At 38.2% G+C, this 24,868-nt stretch overlaps 2 protein-coding genes across 2 annotated transcripts; both read right to left on the bottom strand.

Moving 5' to 3' along the window:
* Nucleotides 1-1,779: 1,779 nt before the first annotated feature.
* Nucleotides 1,780-7,468, bottom strand: LOC306864433 (procollagen C-endopeptidase enhancer 1-like; the record flags this gene model as incomplete). The annotated part of the gene is made up of 8 exons (XM_079408442.1): nucleotides 1,780-1,910; nucleotides 2,023-2,183; nucleotides 2,799-2,907; nucleotides 2,989-3,332; nucleotides 3,450-3,586; nucleotides 3,854-3,978; nucleotides 4,174-4,276; nucleotides 7,460-7,468. The coding sequence occupies 8 exons, from the start codon at nucleotides 7,466-7,468 to the stop codon at nucleotides 1,780-1,782; spliced, it is 1,119 nt and encodes a 372-aa protein (XP_079264568.1).
* LOC306863875 (period circadian protein homolog 1-like) lies at nucleotides 5,818-24,662 on the bottom strand. Its single transcript, XM_079407447.1, has 20 exons — nucleotides 24,488-24,662; nucleotides 22,758-23,252; nucleotides 21,411-21,646; nucleotides 21,203-21,324; nucleotides 20,910-21,111; nucleotides 19,904-20,095; nucleotides 19,249-19,327; nucleotides 19,053-19,159; nucleotides 18,807-18,960; nucleotides 17,952-18,195; nucleotides 17,716-17,824; nucleotides 17,465-17,606; nucleotides 15,965-16,083; nucleotides 15,602-15,778; nucleotides 15,167-15,484; nucleotides 14,107-15,080; nucleotides 13,849-14,026; nucleotides 8,570-8,753; nucleotides 8,021-8,171; nucleotides 5,818-7,685 (listed from the first exon to the last, which is right to left on the bottom strand). Exons 2-20 carry the CDS (start codon nucleotides 23,060-23,062, stop codon nucleotides 7,482-7,484), a joined length of 4,197 nt encoding a protein of 1,398 aa, XP_079263573.1. The 5' UTR covers nucleotides 23,063-23,252; nucleotides 24,488-24,662; the 3' UTR covers nucleotides 5,818-7,481.
* Between the last annotated feature and the right edge of the window lie 206 nt (nucleotides 24,663-24,868).

Genomic DNA, 24,868 nt, shown 5'->3' with positions numbered 1-24,868 from the left:
ATAGGCTATATAAAAAATGAATAAATGCAAAATGATAAAAATAACAATAATATTATTCTAAGTTCATTTTAAATCAATTGTTTGTTATTGCACCCTATTTATCATTAAAATGCAATATGAACTTGACAACACGATTCACTGCTGAATCTCATCCTCTGTGGTTGTTTTGCCACTTCACCACTCTAAAATGTTCTATTCATAATCTTGGGATGAATATTAAACCATCTTCCAACATAGTGCAATTTAATTACACTATGTAAACACAAACCCATTATACCCAGACTTCAGATAAGAGATGGCAGAGTGGCCCTTTGTCATCAGGGAGGACACAGAGAGGACAGACAGGATATAAATTCCTTGGTTACCAGACACAGGATGAAAATAAGCTTCATTGTGCCTTTGCAAGTCATTATCCGCTTTAAGTAGGCCTAAGTGACGTCGATGGATGTCTCTAAAGCGTCTAATGTTGTGATGATATAGGCCTATAAGAGCTTATGTTTCTTATGAGTGGATGTTTACAGGCTGCATTTACGAAGCTGACATGTTACAGAAGTATTTTAATGGAGAGCTGCAGTAATGAATCGCTCTGTTTTGAGTCCTGAGTCTGTAAAAATGTCAGTCACTAGATGACACTATAAACCCAAGAGTTTAGTTTCAGAGAGAAACAGAAAGGCTATAGAATACTAGCATATTAGAATACTAACTGATTTCCGCTCAGGACTATATACGGCTTAGAATTTTTTTACAAACTTTAATAAACAGCAAGTAATATGAGTTTTAAACTTCAGTATGCTAAATTGTTGCCGCATGTTACATTTTTTGAGGGCACTGAAACATCTCAAAAATTGAAAAAAAAAATGTTTATAAATAATAATCATAGCTGATTGTATTTCATTTGTCACATTTGTGGAACAGTATTCCTCACAGTAAGTGTTATTCTAATAGTATTTATTAATATTTTGAATTATAGCTTTTATTTTTGCATTTTCACTATTTCAATTTTAGTACTTAAATCTATTTATTTCAGTTAGTTTTATTTATTTATTTTTTTATATTAACATTAAATGTAGTATTCATAAAGTAATAATATTTATTATTAAATTTAATATTTATTTTTCAGTTATTTATCTATAAGTTTAATATTTACAGAATTTAATTTCATCATCATTTATATCATTTATTTAAATTCAGATTTATTTCAATTCCAGAAACGATTTTTAATAGTTTTAGTTGACAATCACAACAATGAAGCAATGGTAGTAAGCTATTCTGTACACAGAAAGCGAGAAGAAGGGAGGAGGAAAAGAAATAAAGAAGTGTTATTATAATCACATTATCGGTTTATTATGCGCTCATGTTATAAGTCAGTGTCGATAATGTATTCTGGACCAAAACCAGCTTTCAGTGAACAGAAAAGGCCCATCCCAATAAAACAATACAGATTAAAGTTCAATGCAATAATGTGTTATATAAATCCTGTAATAAAAGACATCATTATAAATTACAAATATATTTTGTGACATCTCTGTGTGTATATGGAGACTCATATGAAAAATATCTTTACTTTACAACTATAAAATGCAGTTCTGAGTTGACAAGTTTGAAATGCACCACAGCTAATCGGAAATTGTGTGTTTAACTTCCTATATTACAATGCCAAAAAATACCTCTTAATATCCAGACTAGTTCTGGGCCGTTGTCTAATCACTGTCCATTGCTTTCATCTACTGTCTGTGCTCTGATAGTTAATTGTGCTAACATGGATCTGAGTGGATCAGATCAGCATGGCTGCTTGTTGATGTTGGTCAGTATTTTGTGGTGTGGGGCTTTGTACAGGGCAGTGAAACTACCAGGAGTGAGAACACCACGGCCTTCCTCATTCACATGACCCATCAGGATATAGATTTGACCTATTGAAGAGACGATAAATCAATAAATGGCTGATATGTAAAAAATGAATGCTGAATAAAGTCTGAGGAATCGGACACAGGTGTGTATTTATGTGCATATGTAGCCATATACCTCTGCGCAGCAATGGACATTTCTTGCAGGGCATCACAAGTTTGACAGACATGGTTTCTCCAGTTTGGGTGATTGTAAGACTAGCAGTCTTATAGGCCTTAATTAAGGACACTGTGGCCTGCATACTTCCACTAGGTCCAGGAGTCAATGACCGGTGATAACTGAGAGTAAGAGAGAGAGACATTGAAATAAACTGAAATAAAGAATCGCTCTTATAGTTAACCCCTGAAATTCTGTTGTTATTTACGAACCCTCATTATATTATATTATGATATTATTTTGATCAAAAGGAATAGCATGTGAAAAAGGAAGAGAGTAAATAATGGCAGAATTTTTATTTTTTGGGTGTACAGTCCCTTTAAGACCTACACTACTATTCATAAATTTGGGATCAGTAAGAATTTTTTTTAAAGAAATTATCATTTTTATTGAGCAAAGATGCATTAGGTTGCTCAAATGTGGCAGTACAGACAAATTTGTATCTCAAATAAATGATGTTCTAAACTCTATTAATCAAAGAATCCTGATAAAATTAATCAACATTTCTGCAAAAATATTACACAGTACAACTGTTTTTAGCATTAATAATAGTTATACATTTTATGAGCAGTAGAAATGTTTTTCAGAGTAGTCAGTAGTTGTTAATAACAAATCAATAAAATACTATTTCAGTCTTTCTAATCAGAAATGTATTCTGTAATTAAATGTGTTACTTGTAGTTTCTTTGTAATTGACTATATCATTTACTTGCTATTTTTGAGTAAAACCACTTCTACACCAAATTTTCAGTGTAGGTAATGACACCAAATTCACTAGCACAGAAACTAGTTTTGATGGTTCTATCTGTTTTACATGCCTTTTCACACCTTAGGTCCGTCCCTGTGGCTGAAAAAGACATTCAACAATGTTAAACAAGTTATAATCAACCATAACCAGCATCGTTTGTTACTCTTATCTCTTCCTCACCTGGTCTGGATTCATCTGGCTCTGGTTTACTGACTGGGCGTCTCACAGGTTTAATGGATCTAAAAGGTTTGGGTCGTGGCTTTGGCTGTTCAGTAGTTGTAGTGGTCCTAGTTGTGGTTGTAGTTGTTGCTTCCGTTGTAAAGACCACAGGTTTCACCAGTTGGACTGAGGTGAGACGGGGTCTTGTGGCTGTGGATGACACTCCTGACGCAACATCACCACCTGCAGTCGGAGTACGGAGGCCACGTGGGATGCTAGTGTATGAAGCCATGAATCTGTCTGAGGTCACGCTGAGGTCAGATACAAACTGCACTAACAGCACATTGCTATTGGTAATAATGTTCCTGCAGATGGGACATGAAAAGCAGGGATGAATGCAACTGTAAAACATTTTGGTGTATCTTCAAACATATGATATTCATAATAAAATGACAGTCAAAGAGATGAATATGATTACTGACTGAGGCGCAGTGTCTCCGCAGTATTTTCCGATGTGCCTTGAATCGTCTTTCTCTCCTCCGTTAAAGAATGCCACATAATCGAAGCGGCAGTACGTGTCAGACTCCAAATCAAACTGATCAAACTTCACCTCAATCACATAAAACCACAAAATCTCAAATTTCAACACCAAGTTTAACATCAAAAAATAAATATTAGTATTCTGGGAAAAAAGTTCTTAAGTAACATAACATTATATACTTGGAAAATATCCCAGATTCGAGCAAAGAAATGCCATGTTTCCTATTGCTTGTTTCTTATCATTTAATGAACAGGCTGCAAAAAGCGTCTGGCGTGCCGCCACCTATTCAGCGTTGAAATATTAACTGAAAACGATCTGTACTGCAGGGTTATGCTTTTTCCTGACCATTTCCGATTCTACTGCTATAAGCCAAGAATAGCTGATGCCTGCTGGATAATTTTTCTCTGGCCAATTGGGAGTTTTGATTGTGCCCTGAGACTTTGAGAGCTTCCCGCCACAAAACTGGTGCTCTGAAAAAAAAAGAAAAGGAAAATCATTTCAGAGAAAAGAAAGACCATTGAGGCTACAAATATTCACTCTCTATTATGCATAAGCTCAAGTCAAAACAAGAAGTTTCCAGAATCAAGTATTTTCTGTACACTGAAAACGAAAATGCTGATAGAATCAATAACAACACGTTTAATATTTGATATGTTTGATTTCACCATCCACATGTCGCTTTCCTCCACTGAAGTAGGCCAGGAATATGGAGCAAATTTTGTGCCAATATTCATCAAACAAATCCAGTGTTTTGCAAATAAACACAATCTGCTTTGCAAAGAAAAACTCGACTTTCAAACAAACGCAAAGTGATTTTCAAATACAAAACTCTATTTGAGAGAAAATGCAGAGGTATGGACAAATATATGTATTGTGTGTTACAACTGTGAGACTCATTTGCCTTTTTATGAGGAAACTTGGCTTGATTTTCTCACAAATGCGTGCAGGCTGATTTCTCACAAATGCGTGCAGGCTGATTTTCTCACAAATGCGTGCAGGCTGATTTCTCACAAATGCGTGCAGGCTGATTTCTCACAAATGCGTGCAGGCTGATTTCTCACAAATGCGTGCAGGCTGATTTTCTCACAAATGTTTAGATGCTTAGAACTGTTTAGATGTGCAGTCGTTGGTGTAGAGGGAGAAGAGCAGTAGGGAGAGAACACATCCCTGAGGAGCTCCAGTGCTGATGGTGTGGGTGTTGGATGTGAATTTACCAAGCTTTACTAACTGCTGCCTGTCTGTCAGGAAGCTGTTGATCCACTGGCAGAGGTGGGGACGGAGAGCTGTGTCAGTTTATTCTGAAGGGTGTTCGGGATGATGGTGTTAAAAGCGGAGCTGAAGTCTACAAACAGGATCCTCACATAAGTCCCTGGTCTGTCCAGATGCTGCAGGGTGTCAAATATGATGTCAAATATGACATAATGTATTGACTTTTAAGGTACTTTTTGGAGCTTGACAGCTCCTGGTCACCATTCACTTTCACTGGAACAGAACATCATGACCATTCTTCAAAATATTTCCTTTTAGGCACAGTGGAAGAAAGCTTGGAATGCCACAAGGATGAGGGACAAAAAACTACAGTTAATGGGTGAACCATTTTTTAAAGCAATTATTAACCTATGCTACTTTATTCATAAGTTATTTAAAAAATCAGTAAAATCAATAAAAAATCTAAACTTGCAAAGAGTTTAAAAGGCTGATGATATGAATGAAACAGAACTGCAATGCAGAACTGCCATCACTCATTACAAAAACAGCTTGTTGGGATGAAACATGTCGCTGTAGTCATCTCCTGTCTCATTATGGTTTGAATAAGAAACCCTCTATCACACAATGCCAAGAACAAACAGCTCCTCACTTCTCTTTTCTAGACTTATGGATTTTTCAAAGACCTATGTAAATATTCACAGAGAGTAACTAGAAGAGTTTACAGAAACCTAACGGTTTTGTTACTCTGGACAGTTTGAAATATGGAAACAGGCGTCCTGAGACAGTCTGAACTACATTCTTGAGCTAAGGGAAACTACAGATTTAAGCTTAGGAAAGTGGAATGCTCCCGCCTTCTCCTTATGTCGCCTCGCATAGACACGAATACGCACATTCGTATCAACAACTTGGGTTGTGAAAACAGGTTGCCTTTGGAAAATGAAAGAGGAGTCAAAGTCTTGGAAATATTTGTTTTGGGTGAATATGATCCAAGCAATGTGGTGAAGATATGTTGCCAGATATGTTACTACACCCTCTAGTGGCTATGAAGTAAAATTCAGTCAAGTTAATTAAGAAAAACTCACAGATTACCAAAACATTTTACTAAAAACATATTTATTTAGGTTCAAAGCAAAACAATAAAATAAAATGTACAAGCATGTTTAAGTAAAAAATACTGACTCAAGGTCTTGCAAATGTACAAAATCAATTTACAAAACCTGCACATTCAACACAAGCTTTAAACAGAAACAGTACTGCATGTAAACTGATTGGGCCTGTCTGCTTTCACAGAAAAGCTTTTAAAAAAACCCTCGCAAATAAATCTGAGGGCACAGGAAAAGGGAAGTACTTGTCTTTGATTTTTAAACCCTAAATTAGGCTTGTAAATAATGCAGTCCTGCATTTGTTGTGAAACTAAAAAAAGACACTATCGATGCTAAAAAGAAATAGTAACCTTGTGCTTCAATGGAGAATACAGTGAAACAAAAGGAACATGAAACTCATCTGGATGGCTTTAAGATATAATTGTATCGCTCTTGAAAATAAGGGCAAATGAAGAACAGAGTAAAATTCTCTGACAACCAATTATTTCCATTTTATGGACTTAGTATCAAAAGCTCCTTAAAATGTGTGCAGTGATTCAAAACCGCACACGTCAAAATACATATTCTAAATGTTTTAACACTACTAGTAAAGAATAGGGTTTTGTGATGCTGACACCAAGGATTGAAACATACTCATCTTTAGTGCAACGTCAACACAAATGCTTTTAGCACAAAAACTTTTGCATTGCATTTTTATGAAAAATTGCATTTTTAATGTCTTAAGGCAATAATTCAAAACCACAACATATAAAATGGACATTTGAAGGTAACTTGTCCCCTTGAGTACTGAGGTAAGTTACAATTACAGTAAATCAAAAATAAAAAAATATGTACAATCGAACAACAACTTGCAATGTTTTGGCAATTTGCCCAGAAAATATTTCTGGCCTATCATACTTCTTTTCAACCAAAACACTTTGCGTTCTGGTGGCAGACCCAGGTCTTGGCAAGGAGAAACAAAATGAAAATCAACAGACTGAAAACCAATGTTATGAAATTGTTAAAGATGTCAACAATTCCCCATGACAGGGTTCCTGGTTACAGACCAGGAAGCTTTTACGGTCAGATTGGAACCTATTTTTCCCATCCACAATTTCCGGGAACCGTGTGGAATGGTTTTGAAAACTGACACAGACTGGAAACCCATATTGCAAAGAGTGTCAGACCACATCTAACTTCAAACTTATGTGAAGTTAAACAATAAATTCCTTGTCCAGCCATCAATAATTCTATAAACCTGTAATAGGGAAAGGTCACACCGCGTCATGATGAATTATGAAACAGTGCATGGTATAGATAGCTGCCATGCAGATTCATGAATAACCTGGAAGCAGAACATAGTGCAACAACAACAACAACATCCACCATGTGCAATAGATTGGCATTCAAAAGGTGCTCCTTTAAGCTACGAAAATGAAAGGAAGTTTTTTTTTATTCCCTTCTTCCTTTTTATTATTCAGAGGCCTGGTTATGAAGCTACAAGTTATTCATAATTTCAAAGAATTATGTAAAAATGAGCCATTGATACTGATTAGATACATTCAATCCTTTCAACTTGGTCCCAAAAGTCTATGAGGCAGGAACACAGTAACAGGCAGGAACAGTCCTGCTTCACCTTCAATCATGATCTCATTTCTACCTCCTCCATGGCCTCACCACTTCTATGTGCTTGTGCTGGCCTGATTGTCTCTCTGTTCATTATCAGATGAAGGTGGGCTCAAGGGAAAGGCTGTTTCAGCAGTGATAAATGTATCTTGTTGATTTGCCTCTTCTCTCAAAACCATGCTGAGATCCATGCCATGCAAGTCCAAATCGAATGGAGTAAGAATCGAGGAATCTGGGGGAGATTCACATTCTGTGCAAGACTGTGAAGAAAATAAATAACTTATAATTTGCACGTAAGATACATAAAATAGCACTACTGCTTGTTAGCATGTTGCTAAGCTAACAACACTCTAAACTGCATAAAAATATTGGGTGAAATAGTCTTTTGAACTAAGTTGAACTTTTTATTAATATTGTTCAGTACGTTATATATTTAGAGTTGATAGTTGCAAAGCTTTCTAGGTAATTACCAAATTTTTAAAAGACACATGCCATGAGAACTGTAACAGAATCTGTGCAGAACTACAAAGAAGCAAAATGTTGGCACCCAATTATAAAAGTGCCTTTGTGTCTTTTTTATTTATGAGCTACTTACTGTAACATTGATGGCCTTTGGTAGGCAGCCGGTTTGAAACCAAGGGTGGACCTGAGTTAACTCTTTCTTCTGCTCTTCAGTGAAGTGAGGTTGATGCTTCTGAACAGCTTTGAGGGCATCTCGGTCTTCTTTCAGTACTAATTCTCTGTCTCTGCACACACAATCACAAATATAAATGAATCTGGCGAAGTTTGTGCTACACACAGGTCTACTTGTATTAGGTGTACGAAATTGCCCAGCAAATTGATTGAATTCCCATCCAAATCACATTGCAATTATGATATTCAAACTCATAATTAAAGACTTGAGCTCAGGATTAGTTTGATCTCAATTAAATACACCAGTACCAACAAATCAAGGTATTTGGACCTGGTTTTTGCCATTTGTACATAACAGGTAAGATGTGTCAGAACAGGGTTGAAATTAAACTCTTAGAACTAAGTTTGCTTAGATAGATATCCAGGATTTGTATTCAAAACAAAGCTGATATTAATTTAGGTTAGGCTAGTATGAGATTAGCTACTAAGCAATCAGGTAAAATGGCCTTACTTGATGGGAATCTGGTATGTCATCATGACGTTGTCATCTGTGTTTGCCATGAGGAGCCAGATGGGGTCCTGAAGGACAAACTTTATGAACTGTTCCCCTCCCAGATCTTTAGATGCTGGTTTATGATTATGATCACTCTCTGAGGAGTCGATGCTTCCGAAGTACTTGCTAGTATTGCTGCTCCCTGAGATCCAAAAAAGCATGGAAAAAAGCAGTCAGTACAATTCTTCTGAATTTCTCCATTTATGTTTCAACACTAGGGTTGGATACCGTTCACATTTTAACCAGTACTCAACCGGTAACTGTACCTAAATTCCAGTGCCAGTACCCAACGGTACCTTTTTTGGGTACTTTACTCTCTGTGTAATAACAAATACAAAACTCTCAATTTCATCAATTTGAACAATGGGGCCCTACGATCTTTTTTCTCTCTTTTTCTTTTTTCCAGAAATTCTTGAATGTTTGAATTTTTCTGATAATCAAATGAAGGCATTAAACATTTATTTAATTTTTAATCAAATGGAAATTAAACCCTTTTATTTTTTGGCAAACAAACAGAGTAGGATTGTGACGATACACATATTAGTTTTGAACCGCTTGGTACGAGGTATTCGGTTCAGTATGCATTACAAAACCGAATGATTTATTGGACTAATCCTATTACATTAGTTAAATAAAGGAGCTTAAAGTGTGTGAAATTTAATTTTCTCAGTGCCACTATACTCAACAAGACAGCCCAAATGACGTAACAGGCAACGTGTTGTGGCAGTTGTGTCAGTGGCATGGTGAACGGGCATACAGGGCACATGCTGCGAAAGGCCCCGCGATAACCTCCTCTTGCTGGGTTGCGTCGAAAGATGATGATCTTTTATCGACGATAGCCAGAGATACTGTCAAAAACATAAATGATTGGCAATATTAAGAGGATTTGACATTCCCAATTAATTTAGGACTGTTACATTCTTATTTTATTAGGCCTACTGTATTATTATTATTATTATTATGATGAAGTTACTTTAATTAAATTAAGATTACAATTAATTTGCCCCGCAATATTTACCAAATAACTGACGCACAGCAAGGATAACAAAAGATTAGGCTATTTACTTCTCGATTAAAATGTTTTAAAGAAGGTCTTTTAAAACAGGTCTATTACACAATGAATTATAGGCCTATAATTAAAATATTAACACTGCAGTCATCAATAAGAATCAATTAAATAAAAAGCTTTTATTTCAAGCACCGACTTTCAAAAACAGCTTGTTTAACACGAAATACGTTTCTTCTAATTTTTTTCCACTATGTATGGGCCATACAAGAAATATTAAGGGAATAAATTAAAACAGTTAACTATATGCAGCGAATATGAGAATATGCAGCGTCAGATGCTGAAAGCTCCGTCATTTCCTCTCACTTTCTGCATAAGTGAATTGACTGAGATTAAGACGTTCACCGGCATAAATCTTCCGCAAAGTTTGTACGTTGCTTGTGTGATATCCATTGGCTCGCCTTCATGGTTTAAAACAGAAATATTTCCAACATTGCGACATGACCAATTACCCTGCCCCCTGTATCGAAAACGTACCGAACCGTGACACCACTGTGTCGTATCGAACCAAACTGTGAATTTTGTGAATGTTACACCCCTAAAACAGAGGCTTATTTTTAAAGGGGTAATCGGATGCCCATTTTCCACAAACTGATATGATTCTTTAATGAAAACTCTATAACATACTTTGGTTAAAATTTCTCAAGGGTAGTGTAAAAAACACCTACTTTACCCTGTCAAAATCAGCTCTGTTTTCATCAAGCTGTTTTTGAGTCCATGTCCCTATAAATGCTCATGACTTTGCTCACTCCGCCCCACCCCTCTCTTCCGTGGGGTGATGAGCAGTACTGTTTACTTTAGCTACGAAACTGACTAACTAGTACGTTATTAGAAAAAGCGATTTGCAAAGATTCATAAAAAAAAACGTTATACTCACTTCTTCTGTAGATGAAGCTGGATCACGAATGATTCGCGCGAACAGACGCATTTAGGCAGATCGGGGATCGGTGCATTCACTTAAAAGCGAAAGTAACGTTAATCCTCTGCGTCTTCAGCGGCTCAGATGTCGGGAGTTAATGACGACTGCTATATTCATTATTACAATCAACAACAAAGCACTTCAATCACTTAATCGGAGACATCTTGTCTTCCCCTGCACAGGAGGCGGACAGCTCTCAGCTCACTCAGGGTGGGTCTAAGGTAAGATGGCCTTGTCAATCAACAATTGTGTGTGTGTGTGTGTGTGTGTGTGTGTGGGGGGGGGGGGGGGTCCTTTAAATATTCCTTTAAAAATTTTTTATAATAATATTTTTTTTCTACAATTAAGTAGTTAATCTGGTTGTAATATTTATTTTATCATTTAATGTTTTATTTAAATTTGGCAGAAAATGGAATATATAAAGACATACATTATACTGTAAAAGAGCAATATATTTCTGTTACATGTTAAATCATGCTTTTATTTTGACAGGTTGCCGTGAAGTTTCTCTGTGTATACAGCATGATATGATGCTAGTTTTCTCAAATACAGTGAGACGCAGAGGCCGAAAATCGCAGCAAACGTCACGCGTGCTCAGGGCTCTCAAGTTATGGAGTGAGATCAGGGGAGGGGCCGCGCAAAGAGGAGGAGTCACTCAAAGGGGAGGAGCAAGTCAAAGGGGAGGAGCAACTTAAATATTTGCAGTACCCAGGTTTTTCCTAGCAGTTCAATTTTACCTATTGTTCATAATTGACCGTTCGCAAAGCGCTTGATTGACAGGTGATCTGACCAATCAGAACGCGGATATTGTGTGCCGCTGCTGCTATCCGCCATCTTGCCCGACACAACAGGTCTTCATAGATATACATGTTAAAACGTGATAAAAAAGATTGACTGAAAGTACTTGTTTTGCGTACCAGAAAATCTATCATGTCCGGCACTGTATGCATGGCTTGCAGCGCTTAAATTAAATACTGAGTATTAAATAATAAAATATGTTAAAACATGTGCTCTTATCATTCTGTGGACAAAATCCTGTGAACTTCGCCCCAAATGGGAGCTTTATATGCACCATGATATGCACATGTGCACTCATCTGTTGTCAATGCAGCTCTCCTCACGTTGCTTCATGTCATCTTTCCACTCATTAACTATGACAGGTCCTTTACTGCAAAAAGACAGGCACTGCGACACTCTAAAGTGATGAAACTATGGCGCTATGTGCTTTTTAAAACCATTTTCATAGGTTTCACGTTATATTGTCGGCTTGGAAAATATGTAAATGCACATGCCCAGAAGCTGCAGCTGTATCCCTTCTAGCCTTAACCACAAATCGGACAAGAGAGTAGATCACTTCGGTGGACTTAAACTTTAAAAATGGTGTGTTCCACGGTTGAAATAAAACACTTTCTGATGTTTATTCATGTTCATTTCATGCTTTAAGTAAATATGAAAAGATGATCGGTTCACGTGTTTGTCATGACACATTGAAGAGCCACATAACGGTTATTCTTTGAATGTCTTTAAAAATGACACAGTTTAAAAGCTGAGGGTCCTGAGACCTTGTTTCATATCAGAAGTAACCTGCTCGGTCTTCTCTGTCGGTGTTGTCAGTTTCCTCTTTACTCTGCGATGTATTTTTCACTGCATGAGAACATGTGTGTAGTGTGAGAGTGGCATTGTTTGTCGGTCATAGCAACAGTAACTAAGTGTGGGCGGGTTTTGCGAACAGTCAATTGACCAGCACAAATAGAAATTATAACATCTGGTGAATCTGATGAAAGACAAATTAATTCTAATAAAATAAAAATATTTATGTATTTAAAAATACAAATGTAATCAAAAATAAAAATAAATTTAGCTCCAAACGATCCAACTGAACAGCAGTACTCAATGTACATATTGTACATTGTACAACCTGGTCAATTGATTGTACTGTAAATTCGGCTTTATCAAGCTAATTCTATTAACTTGTCCAAATATTATAATTATAAAAAGATGATTATGATTAATTAATAATATTCCCCCTTAAGCTAATTTGCAACACACATTAAGCACTGTCATGATAGATAATAGCATTCTATCCAGAGCCAAACTGTTTCTAGTTTTGTTCAAACACACCATGGAAAACACACTGCATCTGAATTTGAGTGGGGAAGCCACAGTGCTTTATATGGAAGCCCCCTACCCCTGTCGTCAAGGCATCAAAATGTGCAACAAGCACAACAGAAAAAAAATACACATACACTCTCACATACACACACACACACAAACAAACACACAGCTTGACATACATGCTCAAGTTCTGTAATCCTACTGTGTGTGTACAGTATGTACATTGACCACTGCTGTACAGTTAGCATGTTTGGGGCCAAATTTCTTTATATTTTTGACACTTTTTTAAATATATAAAACAATTTATTTTATTTGGATGAATTTGTCTGTCTTTTATCAGATTTACCAACTGTTCTCTAGTACTTTCCTTTCAGGATGCCAAAGCTAAGTTAAAGCTTCTGGTTGCAAAGCAGTTGTAGAGTTTTTTTGACTGCATCAATAATACTTTAGCACCAATAATACTTTAGCACCAATTTGGCTATATTCCCCAACATCAGCTCTCACTATCTTTTCACAGGCAAGTGATTTCATCCAGGAATCTTAAAATCCCCCCAAAAAAGAGAAAGTGTTACTTACAGCATTCATCGCATCTTTCTCTTCCAACTTACACTCCATGTGCGTGCGCATCCATGTTGCTTAGTAACGAATGTGCTTGCGGCAGAATCGCGCAAATTAAATGAAAACAACAAAAATCCTAATTTCTGATTCGAATTAAATGACAGACCTACTTTTGATTTATTCATCCAAAAATTTATGAATTCCGTGGCATTCCGCACTATTGAGTAAATTCCTTTTTAATGAATGGACTCCGCGATCCTGTCTGCGTTTTCTCAGAAACCATATGGCCCTAGAAATGTAACCACACTTAAGGACATTTCGGTTTGCCCTGTGTGTTGTGTTTGAATGAGTTGCAGAGGTGAAATTACGTCACATGATCTCTCTCTCTCTCTAACATACAGGCCCAGATGCGTTCTCAGGTACTGAAATTTGGCATCAATTGATTAAATGTGAATTGCTACTCGGTAGTGCAAACGCAATTCGGCCAGTACCCTTAAAAGTACAGAGTTCGGTACCCAACCCTATTAAGCACTTTAAGAATAACTTTAAGAATAAAGAATACATGAGTAAATTACTCACTAGTGCCACTTCCAGATGTGCTACACCCATTCGAACCAGATCCGAATGACCCTGACCCTGATGATCCAGAGCCTGAGGCAGCAGAGCCAGTGCCCGAGCGGGAGTCCTCTTGCAGCAGTAGGTCCAGCATGTCACTGGAGGTCGACATGGCATCCTGGTTAGACTCATTGACTTCAGGCTAAAGGAAGTTAACTCAAAGTTAGCAAAGCTGCAAGATAATGGAAAACAAATTACTTTTAAAAGGTTCTTAATACTTACACTGTCATTGAGTTGGCCATCTTTGATGTTGCTGCAATTGCTGGAATTTTGCACCACAGTCCCGCCACCTTGCGTTCCTCCACCCCCTGGGGGTGGAGTCTGTTGCATAGTGTCTGTTCTGTTGCTTTGCAATTCCTCTAGTTGTAAAAGATTGAGTGGGGAGGAGCATCGTGACTGAAACAGGGGAGATCTGGCCCCTTCTCTCTCGCCAGCCTGTTGCTCGGTGGACTGGGGTGTGCTGGAGCGAGACTGTCCATGTGGTGCAGTATAGGGAGACTGTCCATGTGGTGCAGTATAGGTGTTTCCAGCTGGCACTGATGGAAAGTTGGGGAAAGTGTACAGGGGATTTGGGTTGTAGAATTGCTGTGGAATCATTGTAGGCATGGCAGGATTCATTTGGGAGCCCAATGGATTGAACTGTTCAATTGTAGGATTGAATGATGGTAAACCAACAGCAGAGGAAGGGAACTGACCCAAGGGGTTCATTTGGGCAAGCAGTTGCCCACCAAGCTGTGAGTTGGCTGGGTTCAACTGTGGTCCTGGATTACCGAGTTGTGGAAACATATAGTTGGGCATCATGAAGGTCATGACTGGTGGCATCACTGGAGGAAATCCTTGCATGGGGAATCTAGGGACTCCCGCTTGCAAGGAGGGATCTGTTCCCATCTGGGGCATTGAGAAAGGTGATGAAATGGGGAACATAGGCATGTAGCCTGGGGGAAAGGAGGTCATCATGGGAGTACCGCTAGTCTGGGATGCCGCAGATGGTGGCCAAGAAGGGGAAGATTGCTGGACTGAGGGGAGGTTGGGTCTTACTGCTGCAGGATTGGATCCTCTGTATGGACTAGGTACAGAGGAGGAGGGACTGTCCGATGTGCTGCCATCTACTTGGTGTTTCCGTCTTTTCCCACCTCTACCATGCCGACGACTGCTGCTATTGCTCACAGAAGGATAGTTCTGGGAGCTGTTCACACCTAGATGGCACAAGCCAAATATTAAAGGTGAAGGTAAAAGAAGTCAAGACAAATTCGACCTATGAACAACTATACAAAGCTGTTACCTATTGCCCCAGGTGTAGACGTGTGTCTGCGCTGTGGTGACCCACTGGGTTGAACCCTCCGCAGATGGCTGATGTCTCTGAAACGGTTGAGGAAGGCTTGTTCTTCTTGCTGGGTGTGTGCAGATAACACCGCCTTCGTGAGGCCCTTCCCTGCATTACCTCCACTTCTTCTCTCCTTCTCCTTTTCTTTTTCAAGAACAGAAGCAGTGGGGGACATAGCCTGCTGGGGATTCAAGGGCATGGGAAAAGTGATGGAGGTGGGTGGGGCTGATGTGGAAGGTGTTGGGGTGGTTGGTGGCTCCTCCATCATAACAATGTCTGGATGTAGATCAAACAGAGTAGATTACTTGCTTTGAGATTGCAATGTCTGTTTAATATGTGGCAAACCATGTATATAGGTCAATGACAAGATTAGCCAGGAAAAAGTGTTCAGACCTGATTCTGGTGGCTTCTTGTCACCAACGTGAACAATGGTGCTGCTAAAACTACACTGGGAGGTGGCCGAGACAACACTTTCAGCCTTACAGTGCAGAGCCAGAGGGGTTAGGGGGTGCGCTGGTGTGGCAGGGACAACCTTTGAACCCTCGGTCACCCCAAGAGTTTCTGCTATGTCTAAATGGAAGAGTGAATTTTAATTCTATACATTTAAATACAGAACATACACAGTTATTAGCTGGTACTGATAAAATACCAATAGTGGTTGGTTGCATGAATCTGCTTCTTTGTCTCTGACTTCCTGAATATTTATAAGACATGTCGGATGAATATCCCATTATCTGTTAGCAATCCTTTACTGACCTTCAGTTGCTCCAGCTCCTTCCCTTTGTTTATCATCATCAGAGCTAGAAGATGTTGTACAGGAAGATGAGCCACACTTCCTCTTCATTGTGCCAGGGACATTAAAGCTCTCCAGATATCTGAAAAACACAGTGAAAGAATGAGACCACATATCCAATACACGTACCTTACATACAACCTATAAATCAGAGGTCTTCAACCCAGTTCCTGGGGACCCACTAGCCGCTTTTCCACTGTCGGGCCAGTGTGTGCCAGGGCAATGAGGTGCGAGGCCAAAATCATGCTGCATTTCCACTGTTGGGCCAGAGCTACTGTAAAATCCCACCCTTAACACGCCTCTCTGAAGAAAACGTCACACAAGAACACCATTTCACCAGAGAGGGAAAAATTAATGAAAACTATTGCAAAACGAACTTGACTGAAGTGGACGTTCCATCCTTGCATAAGGACTAGAAGGGATAGTTCACCCAAAAATGAAAATTGTCATTAATTACTCACCCTCATGTCTTTCCAAACCCCTAAGACCTTCATTCATTTTCAGAACTCAAATTAAGATATTTTTTATGGAATCTGAAAGCTCTCTGACCCTCCATAGACAGCAAGAATATTACCACAATCAACGCACAGAAATGAAGCAAGAACATCGGTAAAATAGTCCATGTGACATCAGGGGTTCAACTGTAATTTTATGAAGCTACGAGGATACTTTTTGTGCGCAAAGAAAACAATAATAACTCAACAATTCTTCTCCCCGAGTTACCATCTTCCGCCATTTTGAAGAGTACCCTAGAACGTAATCAACGTAATCAGCGTTGTTTACGTTCAGTATGTGCACGCTGTCTACTGAACGTAAACGACACCATTTATAATAAAAAATGTTACAGCGACAGTAATTTATTAATTTGTGTCAGAAGAGTTTTTCTCTTAAATAGTTTTAAATGCTGATTTTAGCTGGTAGATTGATATGAAAACATGGGAAATGAGAAGTGGCTCCGACTGTCTCCTACTCAGATAAACTCTGCCTTTGTTTATGACCACACCCAAGCCCTGGTTGGACCGCTTTGGACCAAGGCTAAAAATCCCTGGCCACTGGCCCCAAGGAAGTACGGACGAGGCATGATTAAGCCCCGGAAGTGAAAATGAAAACGAAACTGGCCCCGTCATGCACTAGCATGCTCGCTTTTGGCCCCACAGTGTATATGTGGCTACTGTCCTGCAGAGTTTAGCTACAACCCTAATTAAACACACCTGGAGCAGCTAGTCAAGCTCCTAAAGATTGCTTAAGAAAACACATACAGGTGTACAGAAGCAGGTTAGAAATAAACTTTGCAGCACAGTGGGTCCCCCAGGTGCAGGGTTGAAGACCGCTGCTATGAATTATTATTCAATCATTATCCATCTTTTCTCTTTTAAAATAAGATAGAATTGAAGAAATAAAAATAAAAGCAAACAAAAATACTTTTAACTGGTACAGTCGGAAACACAGATGAAGAGACTCACCGTATGATGCTGTCCAGACAGTTGATCTGCTGGTATGAGTAGATAATGGGCAGCTCCTTCCTGGGTGGACTGGACAGCGCTAAACTTGCCAGACCTTCTCTAGCAGAGGTCTCTGCTGTGTCTGCTGCATTTGCCAGTGCTTCTAATATATGACAGAAATCATGTCACTTAAAATGTGATAAAATGCATGTGACCCCAGGCTAAATAGATAAAGTCAGGTCATTTTTGTTGATAAAATCAACAATGTTTACCTAAGCTACTCTGTTTGAGAGCTGGCGGCCGGTTTCGGGAATCAATGAAGACCTGCTGTCCATTGGCCTTTACCATGTGCATGTCTTGACAAATCTGCTCAAACGTCATCTAGAAAGAAATGAGGAAAGAAATGTTGGCACAATGCATGTTTATGTATGTTGTTGTTTATTTTATTATGTAACGTTAAATACTGTTATGTGTACATCTGGATTGAAAAAAAGATAAACTCCCTCACTGGTTTCCTGGGCTTGATCTGGTCCTCGGAAGCATGTCCGTTGCTCTCAGAGGAGGAAGTGGCGCTTTGCTGGTGCTCGTTCGAGACACTGCTGCCCAGGCTACCATACCCCTGTGAGCTGCTGGCATGAACGGGCTGCACCAGGACCCTGTGGATTAGCTCATTCAGCTGGGGCACATCTGGGGACATGGTTCTCACATCCCCGCCCTCCAGGGCAGTGAACACGTCCTCATTCAGTGGACTCCTACAGAAAGGAAGGGATGGTAGACAAGTTTTGTGGGACCACTTTAGGGGTTGAATGGATCGTAGTTGATGCGTTATCCATACGGTTCATCACGCATGTAATACATGGATTTATTGTACAATTTAAACATAATAGAGTGAAAGTTTATCACTTGTATGCGTTTACACACTCAAGCTATTTTATTTATGTCATTAATGCTAATCAAACCACAAAATACAGCTTTGACAAAGATTAATCGATATTTTATTTATAAAATGAACACTGTGCAGTGCTATTTTACACTTAATTGTTACATTTCTGTACCTGAATACTACCGACCTTAGTTTATTTTTAACTTTGTTCTGTTGCATTTATCTATGCTTGTAATTTGTGTATTTGTTCTTAATTTTTACTGGCTGTTCACTTTTCTTTAATCATGTCTGAACTAGGCTAGTAGGTTTTGGAGTTACATTGAAATATTTTTTCTTGCTGATCCAAAAAACGATCCAATCTGTGATTCCAAATTCGGTCAGTTTTAGTTCATCAGTATGTCATGTGAGTGGCTGCCCATGCAAAACTATGTGGTTGCTTAGAATGCTTGTTCAATTGCTAGAAGAAGTGCAGCCACTTACGTTCGAACTTTGTGGCGTCCCACTATGAAAGCCACCTTCCTGCTCCAGGGGTTGATAAAGGACGACCAGCTGGTGTCGAGGGTCAAGTACTCCCCACTTCGTGCACGCATGCGCAGGGGCGAGTGGTCAAATGGCTGCCCTGCAAACTGGAGAACTGATGAAGGAAGGATGGAAACTACATCAATGAATTGTTCTGCGAAAATATTCACCATTGAATCTTTCCTGTATTCAGAATTAGCCACTCACTTTTTTTGTGGATGGCCACCATAAGGAGTCTGTCTTCTGGATGCAGGTAAATAAGCACCGGCTTCCCAACCAAGTCCTGAGGCAAGTAACCTAATAATGGCACTGCCCTGCAAATGAGAGCAGAGGAGGTTTATTGAACTGTTCAAAAGAGACATAGACAGTAAAATGTGAGACCGCTCTAGGGAAAAATGCAAACCTTTCATCAATCTCTTGGAACAGACAGTTCGGGGAGTGACTGGTGGTAAAAATTCTCTTGTCTGCTGGGATACGAGGTGCTGTTATGAAAAAATACGGAAACATTAGAACAGAAAGAGAATACAAGAACAGTGTGCAAAGTAAGCTTAAGTGTCAATACTACACTTACATAAGGGTGATTTTTCAAATATATGCACGTTTGACAAGTAATTACAGAGATGCAAAATTGAAAAAACTTTCAACAATTAAAGAGAAATGTTTAAAGCAATTATAATCTATTCTTATATGATGAAACAGTGAAACAGACCAGTTTCGTGTCAACATGCATGTTATGTAAGTGTTAAGATTATACTTTCATAACAGTGACTTTTCATACTTATCATTACCAGACTTCTAACAAACAAAAAGTAAACTACAAATCAGAAGTTTGGGGTTGGTAAGATTTCTTTTATATTTTGGTAAGATGTCTTATGCTCACCATAGCTGCATTTATTTGATACTGCTTAATATTTTGGTGAAAAAGGTATTTATGTAACATGTTTTTATAAGTCCTTGCTGAAAAAAAGCATTAACTTCTTTCACATAAAATGTTAAATCCTACTGACCCCAAATATTTAAATGGTAAAGCATTTGATATTGACACCGTCTTGTTTTACCCTCGTAGCCGGAGTGAACTCTCTCAGCAATGAGGAGGCAGCAGGGCTCAGGTTGGGACGTATCGGAGTCCCTCAGGGTCATCTGATATGGCATGAGACGGAAGGGGTAATACTTCACTTCTCCATCGCTGTCCTTACCTCTGCTGATCCGACAAAACATTGACTTTTCCTCCGCACAGTCTACCTGTGAGGCTGGACACAATGAAATGAGGCTTTAAATCAATACTCATTTTCCCAGCATACATTTGGGCTAACATAAAAAAAACAACTAAAAACTAAAAAATTCGAAAAAAAAGTAAAAGAATGAAGTTGTCATTAAATTAATAGTTGTGTGAAGGAACAAAATCACAGCCAATCAGAACATGCTGTTTAAAATTATTCATGCTTAAAGTTACAGTATTTATTTTCTGAGCTACTACAATCTATTTCTATCAGCAGCTGTTATTTTAAAATCTTTAATATACCTTATGTTTTTATGAATATTTTGAATTAGCCTTTATCTTCCATTTCTGTAATTTGGTTGTGTGTTTTTGTATTTTTTATTAGTTTTTTGTTTATCTAATTTCAGTTCTTTTTTTTCAGTTATTTAAGTATTTACAAGCTATACTTTATTTTTAACTTTTTTCTCAGTTAATGTTTATTTTATTATTTATTTTATTATTCAGAACAATGGAAGACGGGGGCAGTATTGGGAATTATTTTCTGCTACCAACACCATTTGGTACCAATAATGATATAAAATTACATACTGCACCTATAAAATACATCTTTGTGGGACACAACTTTAGACCAATAAAATTTCAGTACTTTACCCATAAAACATTGTGGCTCAAAAATACACTCCAATCAAAATATCTTGAAGTGTGCCAATATAAACACTTAAGGACATGTGCATGGCAGCTTTATAACGGTCTATGGCAAATATAACTATTTGTAAGTGATTTACAAAAGGTTCTTTATCTTTGCTTTGTTGCTCTATTCAAACAGTCAAAAAACTTCCACATACTAGTGCCTGCGCAGGAGGACCACGGCGGCAGGTGACTGGGAGCGGTGCTGCTGTAAAACGTGGTGACGTCCTGAGGTGCGAGCAGCTCAGAAAAAACTGCTCCCTGCAGCCTCTCGGGTTTACAGCGCAGCAAAGAGGCCGCCTGGGATGAGATGTACACCACTTTACCAGAGAGGAACGACACTGCCACAGAGAATGTGTCCTAAGAAAGAAGTGAGAAAGAATTAATGCGTTAGATTCTTCTGAAAGTTCACAACCTGATGTGTAAGACTAGGTAACCCGTCCAGTCATACCGTGTTTTGAAGGGTGTACTCTGATGTAATATTGTCTAGCTCTTCGATAGTAAATGACGACAGGTCCAAACAACACCCATGACTCTCTTCCACACTCCACTGATGGTAGTACTCTTGATTAGCTACAGAAAAACACAACACACCCTGTCATTGGCACTCACATGCTGGTACAAAGAGATGCAATTTGTGTTTCGTTTTTTCTACTCACCCCGGACTTGTTTGACACAGTTAAGTGCATATTGCAAGGAGGCTATGGTACTTGATCGCCCCTTCCTGCGCCATTCTGGTGGTACGCGGACCTTTAGCTCACGCAGGGCCTTCAGTAGCTCTCTTTGGGTCTTTGGGCTGGATGCTTGGGACGTCGGCTGATCCTGCTCCGAGCTGCCACTCAAAAGACTATACGAAACCGAGCTGCTAGGTGGGGAGGGACTGTTTCCGTTTGAGCTGAGGAGAGACATTTTAATAGGTGAAATTAGCCACTATTTCTAATACAATTGAATTATTACAATATAGGATTTCCCATTTCAGATTTTAAAATTAAATAATTTCAGCAATGGAAATTTTTTAAATGTCTAAAAAATATATAATTTTGGAGCTGGCAAAGTTATTAGCCGATTATCTCAAACTGAACCTGACCAAATACCAGTTTTGTTGTTAAAAAGTACCGCAGGTACAATGTAATTTGAATCGGCCCCAAGTGAAGCATCATCATGCCAACGCCTTAACCAGTTCCAGTTCCAGTAACCAGTTAACAAGTTTTTTCCGGGAACAAAATGTACCAAGCTAAACCGAACTCCTACAATAGGTTTATTAAATTGAATGTGTGATCTATTTTTAGGTAAAACCTCCTCAGGCATACACATTGTTTTTTGTTTTTTTTATCTCTTTGCTGACTAAACTGGTTCAAAGACCAGTTTACACACACATTTGGCTAAGATCTGTATCCAAAATTGCATTCAAGCTATTGCATTCAAGCTATTTTATCTGTACATATATATACCCACTGTTCAAAAGTTTGAGGTTGGCAGAAATGTTTTTTTTTTTTTTTTTTAAGCCTCTTATGTTCACCAGGGCTGCATTTATTTGATCAAAAACAGCAATCCTGTGACAAATTATTATACTTTAAAATAACTTTTTCTATTTTAATATGCTTTAAAATATAATTTATTCCTGTGATCCAAAGCTGATCATTATCATAATTCCAGTCTTCAATGACTCATGAGTCATGACCCTTCAGAAATCATTCTAATATGCTGATTGGGGCTCAAGAAACATTTCTTATCATTATTAGTGTTGAAAAAACTTAGGCTTAATAGGATTCTTTGATGAATAGACAGTTCAAAAGAATATAATTTATTTAAAACAGAAATCAGTTTAATTTGTTGAATAAAAGTATCAATTGCTTGATTCAAACTTTTGAACAGCAATGTGTATGCATTTTCTACAAATGGTACGTATAAATAAATACTGGAAACACATCTTATAATATTAATTTAACCATCTTCCTACCACATAAAAGTCATGTTAAACAGATTTCAGTTTAAATATCACATACCTCTTGCTTTCCGTAGTCTCTGTGGTTGAACCCTTTCCGTTGTGGGAGCTGTAGGTGGATGCTTCTCGTCCCATGTGTCGTTCGCGCTCCCTCTCGGCCAAGTCATTCCCGCTGGAGTGGGCATCCGTGTCATCCGAATGCATCGGCTGGGACACTGTTGAGATGTCCAGCCCGGGACAAACAGACTGTCTGTTGGTCATTATAGGAGAAGCATTGCTGTGGGTTTCCCCTTCATCCTTATGTGTTGTTCCCTTCCCTGTATGAGTGCTGCAGGTCTCTGGTGTTTGGAAGTTGTCATTACTCATAATGAAGTAGAATAACTATATCACATCTGTCTTGTGCATCTGTAAGGGACCTTCTGACACAGCAGGGCATGGGAACTCCCTGGTTATCCTGGTAATCTGCTGTGCTAAAACACAGGTACTGCTGAGAAACTTTTCTTTGTCCGATTGTCCTGGATGTATCTGCTTAAAAGGCCTTAAAGTTGCAAACAATCTGATGGGAAATAATAATAAAAACAGGATAAGCAACAGTTGCATACCTGGAGATATGAAGAGACATGAAACATTTCAAAGTGCTCACAGAGGATAGTGAATAGTCTACAGCAGTTCTGTCACATAGTGATGCATTTTAATCCTGGCCTATAATGACATTAAAGAACTACACTGATGTATTTTCATTCACTTGTTTTGATACAGACATTATGATACGGTGTCCTTAAAATAACTATGATTGATGTTCAGAGCCATGTACTCATTTTAAAGTGGGAGGGTCACTGAAATATTTAAATGAATTTTACCTTAAAAATGTACTATACATGACATATTATATAGCACACAGCACACATACATACATACATATATTTGCAAAAACAGATAACTTTGTTTTGTTTAATTTTCAAAAAAAAAAAAAATAATATTATATATATATATATATATATATATATATATATATATATATATATATATATATATAAAGTTCATAAATGCTTTTATGAGTAACACTAGATGTGTAGGAGGATGTGACTGAGCGATTTTCAACGTTTCAGCATGAAACTGAAATATTGTAGGATTTCCCCTCCTGATGTACTGTTTTTTTTCTTCTGTTTTCACGTGTTTTTCTTACCCTGACAAGTTTCAGTTTTCAATGCATATGTATTGAATGCATTGAAAACCAAAACTTGTCAGAGTAAGAAAAACAGGTGAAAAAAAAAATCTGTGCATTTGCATTAAGTAGTACATTTTTTAGAATAACACTATAAATTTATATATAAGAAAGAAACAAAGTCATAAATTAGTTTGGGGACTCGCTAGTGATCTGACTATAATAGCAGTGCATAGGGTAATAGATGAATGCGAGCCCTGTGGAATTACTGACGTCATACAAACATTGAAAATGAGATGTATTTTGAAACATTCACATTACATCTTTCAAACTGATTTTGTTGAAGTTATTGTCAAAAAATATACTTGAATATAACACAGTCAAAGGACGATGCAAATGGCGTTGTATACAATAGTCATTCGGCGCATCCCAAAATTACCATCATATTTTACAAGTGATCAGAGATCCGTAGTGAAAAAACAACAACAATATACACTAAAAGCTAAATGTTTAAAGGCTTAAAACATTTTCTTTGACAAATACAGATTGAAATGTCATTTATACAAACGATGCAAGACTATGATAGCAGCGATCCATATATTAAGACAAAATGCAGCTTTTCTTACCTTTTAAAAATATTCCAGTTGCTTCAAAGTGAAGTTTAGCCAGCTTTTCAGAGGATAGACGCCTGAGCAACACTGGAGTTCAGTACTGTAACTCGGGTCTTGTCTGATACTAACCCGTGTACGGACACCATCATCATTATTGCTTTGAGAACAAATTTCACGTGTATCCAGCAACACCCGAAACCGTCTTTCATTGGCTCCTAAACGGCCATTACCCCGCCTACTACGCATAAACCCCGCCCATCAACGAAAAACTCGCGCTGCTATTGGACACGTGGGCGGGGCTATGACTGCTCGGCGCTCCTTTGTCACGTTGTAGCAAAGGCTCCATCTGAAGTGTGTGGACTTGAGGGAACATCGAGACCTAATTTGCCTTGTTCC

Source organism: Barbus barbus (genome assembly GCF_936440315.1).
Source record: "Barbus barbus genome assembly, chromosome: 45".
Classification (NCBI taxonomy): domain Eukaryota; kingdom Metazoa; phylum Chordata; class Actinopteri; order Cypriniformes; family Cyprinidae; genus Barbus; species Barbus barbus.
Note: the sequence above shows the minus strand (reverse complement) of the source record. Positions and strands in the feature narration are given on the sequence as shown.

What these genes read in the sequence shown, in the direction of transcription:
- LOC306863875 (XM_079407447.1), bottom strand. Translation starts at nt 23,062, where the DNA reads ATGAGTAATGACAACTTCCAAACACCAGAGACCTGCAGCACTCATACA. An exon ending in AGTACACCCTTCAAAACACG is followed by an intron (nt 21,112 to 21,202) that starts GTATGACTGGAC and finishes CTTCTTTCTTAG; the next exon opens with GACACATTCTCTGTGGCAGT. An exon ending in CAAGAAGCCACCAGAATCAG is followed by an intron (nt 15,485 to 15,601) that starts GTCTGAACACTT and finishes ATCTACATCCAG; the next exon opens with ACATTGTTATGATGGAGGAG.